The sequence below is a fragment of the Pangasianodon hypophthalmus genome, chromosome 26 (assembly GCF_027358585.1).
Source record: "Pangasianodon hypophthalmus isolate fPanHyp1 chromosome 26, fPanHyp1.pri, whole genome shotgun sequence".
NCBI lineage: Eukaryota > Metazoa > Chordata > Actinopteri > Siluriformes > Pangasiidae > Pangasianodon > Pangasianodon hypophthalmus.
In genome coordinates, this window is record NC_069735.1 from 18,106,937 (window position 1) to 18,117,909 (window position 10,973).

At 38.1% G+C, this 10,973-nt stretch overlaps 1 protein-coding gene across 1 annotated transcript; it reads right to left on the reverse strand.

The window, feature by feature from the left end:
- Positions 1-177: 177 nt before the first annotated feature.
- Positions 178-2,076, reverse strand: LOC117596143 (polymeric immunoglobulin receptor-like). Its single transcript, XM_053229904.1, has 4 exons — positions 1,624-2,076; positions 1,152-1,463; positions 454-786; positions 178-257 (listed from the first exon to the last, which is right to left on the reverse strand). Exons 1-4 carry the CDS (start codon positions 1,664-1,666, stop codon positions 178-180), a joined length of 768 nt encoding a protein of 255 aa, XP_053085879.1. The 5' UTR covers positions 1,667-2,076.
- Positions 2,077-10,973: the final 8,897 nt, after the last annotated feature.

Consider the following 10,973-nt stretch of genomic DNA (forward strand, 5'->3'; position numbering starts at 1 on the left):
ATAAAGCCTGTCCTCATCCAGACACAGTCACAGATGATGAATTACTTTGTTAATGTTGATTTTATATAGTATGTCCTACTAAAACTTGTGAGTAAATAACAAATAACAAGCAACAGTAACAATCACTATGCCAGTTAGAGTAACTATTTTTTTTAACTGAGTTATTGTTTCAATAATTCACTGCAGCATGGTAGTCTTACCAGGCTGAGTTGTGTCTGATGTGCCATCTGGATTCTCTGTTGTGTCTTGTGGTACTTCTGTTTACGTGCATCATAACGTTTACCCATGTTCATATAGAAATGAAAATACAAATAAGTCATAATGAAGGGGACTGTAACCCTTGTAGTGCCCCAGTTCCCACACCTATTCCTTCAAACATTCTTATTTACTGAGTTGCTGTTTCAATCATCTCAATAGCTGCAATAGTATCAGTGATAGTCAAAAAATTCTTACCAATGACTTGGAGCTGAATTGCTGTGAAGAGCGAGTGATAATTAATGGCAGTCCCTTCATTATCAACTGCACAGAAATAAACTCCTCCATCATCTTCTCTCACATCATTGATGTTCACACTGAAAACTTTATTCCTCCCATCATCAGAAATGGAGAATCTGCCATCCTGATGCGGTTCTCTTCCACTAGTGAGGATCACTTCAGTTACACTGAGACCGTCCAGTTTAAAGAAGGACTTAGTGTTTGTTATAAACTCCCTTGGATAGGAACAGCTGATCGTCACAGTCTGTCCCAAATAACCTGTTACTGTTCTTGTCCCACTACAACATGGATCTGTCAATCACACACACTGAATTAGTGTAGAATTATTTATCTCACAGCTATCATGAGTTCAGCTTTTAACTAAATGTAGATTATAGTTTATGTGCTTTATGTGCACAAAGAAAAGGTAAACAACATCACTGTGATTATATACTAGAAGCAAAATGAACAGGGTTGCATTTGAAATTTATTACACATCACCCGATTTTATATTTCTGTTTATATTTTTCCAGGCAAAATCTCTACATCAAAGATAAATCAAGATGAAATTATTTTCTAGTTATTTTAGATCAGCTGAACCTGCTGGTTTTATACTGGATTACATAAAAAAATTAAAGGCTAAAGTAGCAAATGTCAAAGATGCTAAAATTTCTCACCACTGTTCACTTTCAGGTTAATGTTATGATTCCCTGCCAGTCCAATCACTCCAATTTGATATATTCCAGTATCCTGTAAACTCAGGTTTCTGAATATCAGTGTGAATAATCCACTGGAGCCAAACAGAGTAAATCTGTCCTTATGAACCCCTGTGAGCAGCTGACTGCCCTGAGCTGTTATCAGAGGTTCACACACTGTTTGTGTTTTAAATTTGCAAAAATATACAGTAGACTTGATATTAATTGGGTGTTTGAAATCAATTATGATATAACCTCCAGGGTAACCAATCACATCAGAGCAGTGCACTGGACCTGCAAATCAAAATGAAAAGATTTCAGTCATCTTTCTGATGATAAACACCTCCAAATTCTCTCACTGCTACAGTTCAGCTTTAAACTAACTGCAGCATAAAATCGTAACGGTTCCTCCTACTCTACTCTGTAGTTTGTTATTTAAAGTAGAATAACTGACCTGAGATCAGGTGGAAGGTGAGGATGATGAGGAGGATCTTCATTCTGAACTCAACTAAAGCTTCATTGATGTTCACAAAAACTCCAATCCACTATTAAGACACTTTTGTGGAATTGAAAGTATTAAAAATGCATATCGTTGTAATTGCTAAATGTCTCTGCCTCCAGTTCTGATGGGTTTAGTCATTTCCTCTTTCTGTGGTATATTACTCAACTTCACAGTCCCTCCCACTGACAATGCTGAAACACTATTAGCTCTCAGCTGATCGATTAAGAGAAAAATAATCAAACAATATCAACTAAAGCCCTGAAAAAAATCCCAAACTCACCCCCCTGCCAACTCCCGGTTATCTCTCTCTCTGTCTCTCTCTTTCTCTCTATGTATCTCTCTCTTTTGTGGTTGTTTCAAAACAAAACCTGCTCAAAACCTGTGGTTCTGTGGTCTTTGATGAGGAAATACACACTATCTGCTGTTTGGTCATTTCCTCTTTCATGCATGACGAATGTGAGTTTGGTATTAGAGTCTAAGATGTATTTGTGTCTAAGTTCTTCCCATAATCACCAATGACCAAATATCTACAGAATATAAAAATAAAAAAATGTTCAGCTCTCTTCTCTGTCCCCCTACTCCCACTTCCCCTACCTGCAGATGACTTTGCCACTTTTGTTTCCAACAAAGTTGCACCAATTCTAAACCCCAGACACCCATAGACAGACTCCTCCTACATGCAACTTTCAACTGTCCTCCTTCTCCCCTCTCTCAAAGACTGATCTCTCCAAACTCCTCCTCTCTGCCTGTCCTACAACGTGTCCTCTAAACCCTACCCCTTCTAACCTTCTTCAGGCCATCTCTCCCACACTACTACCTGTACTCACACACATCTTTAACCCATCCCTCTCCACCGGCACCTTCCCTACCTCATTTAAGCAGGCCTGGGTTACACCGCTGCTTACAAAACCAACACTTAACCCTGCTGCTGTTGACAACTATAGACCTGTCTCCCTCCTGTCTTTCCTGTCCAAACCCCTTGAAAGAGCTGTTTTCAATCCACTCTCCACTTTTCCTACACAAAACAACCTCCTGGACATCAAGCAGTCTGGATTCAAAAGCAGCCACTCCACAGAGACTGCTCTGCTTTCCATCACTGAAGCCTTATGACTAGCAAGATCAACCTCAAGATCATCTCTCCACATCTTACTTTACTTCTCTGCTGCTTTTGACAATGTGAATCATCAGATCCTCCTGTCAACTCTCTCTGGTCCAGGCATCACCAGAACGGCTCTGTACTGGGTGGAATCTCTCAGGCAGATCCTTCAAGGTACCATGGAGGGGAGGGGTGTCTGAATCTCAGCAACTCACAATTGGGGTTCCCCAGGGGTCAGTTCTGGGTCCACTGCTCTTTTCTATTTATACTGCATTTCTGGGGCCTGTGATTGAGTCTCATGGGTTCACATATCACTGCTATGCTGATGACACTCAGCTCTATTTGTCCTTCCAACCTCCACTGATCTCAGCACACATCTCTGCCTGCCTGTCTGGCATCTTGGACTGGATGAAGGAACGCCACCTTAAGCTCAACTTGGCAAAACCGTAACTTCTCATCATCCCTGCCTGCCACTCAATCAACCACAACCTCACCATACAGCTAGCCTCAACCACATTCAAGCCAACCAGGACAGCCAGAAACCTTGGGGTGACTTTCGATGACCACTTGAACTTTATAGACCACATTTCAACAAATGCACGGTCCTGTAGGTTCATTCAGTATAACATCAAGAACATCAGACCCTTTCTCACTGATCATGCCACACAGCTAGTAGTCCAGTCTCTTATTATCTAAAAATTGGACTACTGCAACACACTACTCCTGGGGCCTCCCAGCCAGTGCCATCAAACCCATTCAGATGATTCAGAATGCAGCAGCACCCCTTGTTTTCAACCAGCCCAAAAGGACCCCGTCACACCCCTCTTTGTCTCTCTCCATGGACTTCCTGTAGCCGCCCGCATCAAATTCAAGGCCTTGATGTTCACTTACAAGCCCTTGTCTGGAACCGCACCTCCTACCTCAACACTGTCCTTGAGGTTTATGTTCCCTCTCGCAGCCTGCGATCAGTCAACAACTAATGCCTGGTAGCGCCTACACAGCGAGACATGAGGTCCCTTTCCAGAATCTTCAAATTGACTGTCCCTCAGTGGTGGAATGAACTTCTGACCTCAATCCAGACAGCAGAAAGCATCAATATCTTCAAAAAATGCCTAAAGATCCACCTCTTCCATGAACACTTAACTAACCCCTAACTTATCACCACTCACTCCTGTCAAATGATCACAAGTAAAAACAAAAAAAACAGCTCCAGTCCTCATGTGATAAAAAGCTAAATAAAAAAATATATCCAAGCACAAATTTAAAGATGAAAAGCACAGATTAATAAAGGCTATAACTGTTGTAAAGAAAAATCACACATAGCCACTACACAAGCCATGGGTCAGCTTCTGACAAACATAACTGTTAGTTAAAGTATTGATATATATATATATTTTTTTGGAAAACGTAAATTGCATCTGGATTTCACTTATGGGTTTGTTTTTTACTGCAGGGCTTCAGTGTCTGGTAAATAAATGAATGAACAAAAACTGAACAAACTGAACAAAAAGTTGTGAAAACACTACTGTGATATGGGCTGAAACTTGAAGGTGAAGGGATGTGCAGTCTTTGTCAGCAGGTCACACACCCAGAGAAATAGCAAACATTTTTACGTTTGCTTATGTCCCTGACACAAAACAGCAGAGTTTGCATAGTTTCATAATATTCCTTTGGCTAATTAATTTAAAAGATCTTAAGGAAAAATTGAGAAGCCACACTGATTATACAAGGATGGTAAACTGAATGGAAAATACTCTGGAAATCCGATACCCCTGTTCACTGACACAAAGATTTAAAATATTGTTAGGACATGATATAGGCATACTTCTAATTTTGCTATCTGGTAAATCACAGTTTGAGGGGAAAGTGAATAGAAATACCTGTATGATTTTCTGTTAAATACATTTTCCTGTCACTATTGTTCATTACGGATATTATTCATAAGTCAAGGTCTTTAACAGTATGAAATCTGTGAATGTTTTTTTTGTAATATTAATATGGGTATTAAAATGGAATTAATATACTATACATTTTCCCATCATTAGTGTTTGCCACTAAATAATGAACAATAAGTATTGAATGGTCTCTCACACAATACTGAACATGTAGTCAAAACACCATCTTAAATGATCCTTACTAAATGTTTAATAGATTAATTATATAGAATATTGTATAGAATTTTTTCAATTGCTTCACTCTCAGAAAATAAAATGTACTAAATAAACTACCTTTCCTTGTCAGAGGGTTCAAAATTATTATTTTACTGTCATTTTTACAAGCACATTGCCACTGATATCTTTCCTAATATTTTTCCTTATGATAAATGCTTTTTATATAAGTTATTTGGTGATAAATAAAAGGGTGAAGTTGTTGAGATGATTGACAGTTTTGGACATGACAGTCGAGTCTCATGAACAAGCACATACGCCAAGACAGACCTGAAGCTCTTGTCACTTCCTTAGCACAGCCATGTCTTATTCTGCAGTAAACTGTTCTAACAGACCCTCAGCACGTATTCCTTTTCAGTTTTTCCAGTATGTTTGCTTATTTTGATGTCTAAGCTAGCTCCTTGTACTGATATTATAACTAGCAAACCAAGGTGAGTGAATGAAGTTATGGCATAAACCAAGGCAGCCAACACTAGCTAGATTTAGGACTGACTGTACGACCCTAGATAACAGTCAAAGTAGCTTGGAAAAGTTAGCCAGTCTCTCCTTTATAAACAAACTCAACCAACAGAATAAGCAGAGCATAAAAGAGAACTTCTTAATTCAGACGTGTATCTTAACTGCAGGTATCAGAGCTAGATAAAACTCATGGAGAGAGGCGATTTTTTTCTTCAAAAAAATGTTGTGTTGAGTGTAAATGTTGACAGCTGTTTATACTTTCAGTTTGTTCCTTACATTAGCTACCTGTACTTATATTATTTTAATTAAAATGATGGATAATGTCAGCTAGCTGGAAAATGGTAGCTCAGTCATGTCTCAGAGCTCTAAAATCTTTTTCTGACAAAATAAATATACCTGAAAAATAGACAAGACTACAAATTACCATTTTCCATATTCATTAATAATGCTGTACTTGCCACAGTAAGTTAACTGATGCACCATCTTAAGTTGCACCTCAGGTGTCTCACAGCATCTGCGTTTACCTACAGTATCCATCACCAGTATGGGCAGGTGAGAGGCCGTCCCACTGCCTGACTGTCTGTTTTTACTGCGCGGACTCTGGCTTTGATTTTTGCAAGATGGCGACTCTCATTTCAACCTGGACAATGGGAGTGAATGGTGTCATGCTGTCCGTTCCATTCCATATACATATAGTCTTGCTTCAGTCTCTATTGTACACTATATATACACTTTTAGGGGGAAAAAAGCGTTCTTTAAGGGTTCTTTAAGGGTTCATTGGATAATGTAGTCAAACACCATCTTAAATGATCCTCCCTAAATGATTACTTTATGAACTGTCCCTTAACTTCTTGCTCATCTGGTAACTAAAGGTATGTTTAAGTTGTATGTCTCACCTGGACATATGAACTTGTACCTTGTATATGTACCTTTAAATGATTTATATAAATGTACATAAATAGACTTTGTACATAAATAGATAAATGTACATAAATAGCCAAGTGTAGATGACAAATGAGGAGAAAAAGTAACATGTTAAAAGATATTAATTACATTTTTCTTTCAGTTGAACTTGTAGGTAGTTATGGATAATTCTGCAACTCTGGACACTTTTGGTCCTGTCTCTTGAAAGAAAAAAATCTAATAAATATGGGGGTTAAAATATTTCTTAAAATAAAGTCTAAAAGATATTTCTGTCATTTCCATCACATTCTGTCATTTCCACTGCCGTTAATTCAGGGGTGGAAATGATATGTTAACAGGTTTTGGTATTAAAAAAGATCTCCTTTATCATGCTAAAATAGTTTTATACCCACCATATTATGTATCCTAACAGCACACAGTTAAATAATATTTTCACTTTTTTTTTCTTACTTGCAATTCCATGCAACTGCAGCATTACTGGACACGCAATAAAATATTTTGTGGTATTTACTTGTGGTAATTTCTACTCATCACACGTGTCTAATATCTGACGAATGGCATGTTATTCATCGCTGAGACTGGCGTTTCCATGGTAACCAGAAAAACAAATATTTGAAGAAGCTTTATTTTATGGCGATATTGATGTTTGAGGTGGAAATGACCGAGGGACAGCTGTATTCTGTGCGAAAAATGGATAGAATTTACTTTCCGAAACTAATTTTTTTTTAAATCCATCATTGGGACTTGAAGAAACTCCTCTACAGGTGTGTTTACTATTGAAACCGAAAGAGCGAGCTGCCGTTTCCGCGCATGCGCTCTGGCTACATCTTCCGCTCGGTGCTGGAATGTTCTCTCTGTCTCGCGTCGGAGGCGCGCGCGCGAGTCTCTGAGGTAAATTGGCTAAATGTGTTAGCTAAAGGTAAGTTTAGCTAACTGTTTCCAAATATAATCATTCTGGGTTAAAAACGCTGAAGTGCTTCGACGATGAAAACGTGTCTCTGTGTAAATATATATATATATATATATATATATTAAAAAATGCTGTAAATTATTTGAAGCAGACTTTAATCGTCTGCGTACTCGAATCTTCAATAACCGTTAGCTTAGTCAGCTTAATGCTAATGCTAATGCTAATTAGTTGAGCTATTTGCTGTTCAGATGTCCAGCTAGCTTAGCAAAATGATCATGCTAGCTTTTGTGTTTAAACTTGTATTGTTTTGGGATTTGACACCTAAATGTGTGATTCTGCAGATTTTGTTATATTTCTTAATCTACAATGCTGTCAGCTTTATATATTAGCAAGCTAAGCGTATTAGCAAGCGGTTTTATTTGATAATTAAACTGAACTGAAGAGTAAAAATAATCAAGTTATAATTAGCTGAAAACCTGCCCCGCAGCGGGGTACATGTCATACCCCTGGGGCAACAGGGCCCCACAGTTGCCCCATAGAGATAACAGGGATTTTGAATTGCACATGACTCTGCATCACAGTGTCATAGAGACATGGGTGAGGGCTCGTTTTACTCGGCCCGCCACTCTGGAGGTGCTAAAGACATGTTAGCTTCGTGCTAGCGACATGCTAGCAACATGCTAACATGCTAATTATGCTAACATGCCGCCAATCATCTTTTCTCATTGTTAACATCATATAAATCATGTTAGCATCTTGTTACAAACATGTTAGCATCATGCTAGCATCATGCTAATCATGCTAACTTCATGCCAATCACATTAACGGCCTGTTGGAAACATGCTAGCGACATGCTAGCCACATGCTAATCATGCTAATTTCATGCTAACAACATGTTAATTGTGTTAAAATGTTGCTAGCGTGATGCTAACACAATTATCATGTTAACATGAAATTAGCACGATTAGCATGTTGTTAGCAAGAAATAGCAGGATACTAGCATGTTTGAAACAAGCTGTTAATGTGATTTATATGATGTTAAGAATATGCTAACATTATTAGCATGTTGCTAGCATGATGCTGATATGTTTGTAACAAGATGCTAACATGATTAGCCTATGGTGGGCATGATTTGCATGTTGCTAGCATGATGCTAACATTTTTTTTTAACAAGACGCTAACATGATTTATATGATGTTAAGAATATGTTAACATTATTAGCATGTTGTTAGCATGATGCTAACATATTTTTAACAAGATGCTAATATGTTTTCCACTATGATAATCATCTTAGCAACATACGTGACAAACACGTCTTGTACATGTATAGGTTTTTATTTATTTATTTATTTATTAACTAATAGCAGTTACAAGGTTTTCCCTTGTGAGGTAAATGAACTCCATCCCACCTGAACAGTTCAGTTCTCTTCTGTGTAATTTTGGTGTTATTAATGAACAGTCCACCAATGTCAGCCATGAATTGTGCCATGGCACTGTTAATGAACCTCCTGGCTTTGTTCATCTTGTGGCCTGCTCCCCACCGCCACACACACCTCTCAGTGATGCCAGAGAATATCACTGTGGCATTGGTCATTTTCTGCAGTGCACTAATGTCCTCCTTCATGGAGCGCAGAAGATCCAGACTCCTCAGAAGGCCTAGGTCATTTCCCCCAGCATGAATCACCAGGACGTCTGGTTTCATCCTGTGGAGAGGACGGCAGGCAGAAGCTGGCTCCACCTCATCCCCCTTTCCCATGCCAGTGCACTCTGGTGCCCTGGAGACCCAGGTTTGGCTCCCAGGCGCCGTCCGCTCTTCTCTCGGCCCACTTCACAAAGCTGTGGCCAACAATCAACACTACTCTCTCTGAAAAACTATTAATATACTGACCATAAGCTGACAACTATGTGATGTTCAAGACGACAGCTCACCTCGTGTCATGATCCCAGTCAATCCTCAATCAGTAATGAAGCAAAAATGTCTGAGAGGCTGTTTTCCAAGGCGAAACAAATCCTGGTTACCATAGTTACCTTTGCATAAACTGCCCCACAGACATAACATAGGCATTGTTTTGACTTGGGGCAGCAAACAGCCAATCATGACCCCAAGTGCCCTAGCAACCGCCCTAGCAACTTGAAGACACATGACGGACGGCTCCGGTGGCGAATTTCGGCCCGGCAAGCTCCACTCACATTTTCTTCAGAAAATGTACATTCTAGTTATTTATTATTATTATTATTATTATTGTTAACATGAACCACCTTTATCTTATTTATTTGTGAACTTTGTGGCCTGCAGCTGTATGAAAATGGATATTTTGATTGTGGCCTCAGGTAAGTTACGTTAAGGCTAATCATGTAGCAGTCAGTGTTGGGTGTAGCGTGTTGCTAAATAACGCGTTACTGTAATTAAACTACTTTTCCCATGAAAAAGTTAAAATAAAGGATTATTCTTAGTTTTTAAGTAATTTAATTACAGTTACTTATGATGTATTAGCATTACATACTATACAGACTTTTAACAGTATTGATTTTTAAATCTAAATTCATCATCTAAAGATAAAATTTGTTTTCTAATTTAATTAGAAAGGTTAGCGCGTGAGTTTGCGCCAGGTGGCTGTGAAGTCGCTCAAGTTCAAGGAGGTGAGCAGAAACGAGTGGCTGTTTTGCTAAATGGAAATGTTCCCATTACTTCATGTTTTTTGACACGTGTAGACGAGAACATCACGGTAAAATGTCAGTTATGTTCTTGAGCGGGGAAAAAACACGATCGGCGTCTCTCTGAAGAACCTGCTGAAGCACCTGACACTAGTGAGTGATCCGTGTAGAGCGACAGATGAAGCTGCGGCACACACTGTTCTGTTAATCAGCCGAAACTTCACTGAAAAAAATGATGTGTTGAATTTACTTAAAATATATATACACCATTTTTTGCATCACACTTTTTAAGTAAATTCAACTTGAAGTAATTTTAAGTAACATTAACAAGAAAACCTTTATGTACACATAAATATATGAGTTGAGTCAACATTTTTAACTTAAAATCTAACACCAATAGAATCTACCTATTAATCGCAAGTTGATTCAGATAAACATTTAAACTTTTTATGTAGCTCATTTACATTAACATAAGGTAATTAATTGAGTTGAACCTAGGTATTGAATAAAACTGGTCTGCTTACTGCACTGCTCCCGAACATTCAATATCTTAAAATAAACAACACGGACAATTAGCACAAAATAAAGCATTTTTACTTTAGTTTTGGACAGAGCTTGCAATGCAATGATTGAAAAAAACATAATAAATTGACTACAGCTTGATAAGAAAAAAAAAATCACTTAATTCAACAAAGGTTTACAAAAAGTTTTCAGACAATCAGTAAAAAACTGAAGCTTTTGTTTTTTGACAGGGATTGCAACACTACTCTGGGAAAAAAAAAAAAACTCATGTACATGTACTTACGTATATTTTATGTTAGGTTTACGTAACCTTAACCTAACTATGATGATAGTTGATGTGACTCACGTTTTTTCGTTGACTTTATGCATACTCTTAAGTTCACTTTGTAATTGATATGTTTGTGTTGCACACACTAATGTATGTTAAGTAAAGCTAAAAATATTAGAAAAATGTACGTTTTTGAGTTTAATCTATTTATATTTATACGTAATGGTTGTTGAGCCAACGAATCACTTTTTTCAGTGTTGGTTTTGTGTCGGCGGTACAGAACGTGTCTGAAGGTGAGCT

Coding starts and splice junctions, on each gene's coding strand:
- LOC117596143 (XM_053229904.1), bottom strand. CDS start 1,666: ATGAAGATCCTCCTCATCATCCTCACCTTCCACCTGATCTCAG. Junction 1,464..1,623: donor CACCTTCCACCTGATCTCAG/GTCAGTTATTCT, acceptor TTTGATTTGCAG/GTCCAGTGCACTGCTCTGAT. Junction 787..1,151: donor TAACCTGAAAGTGAACAGTG/GTGAGAAATTTT, acceptor TGTGATTGACAG/ATCCATGTTGTAGTGGGACA.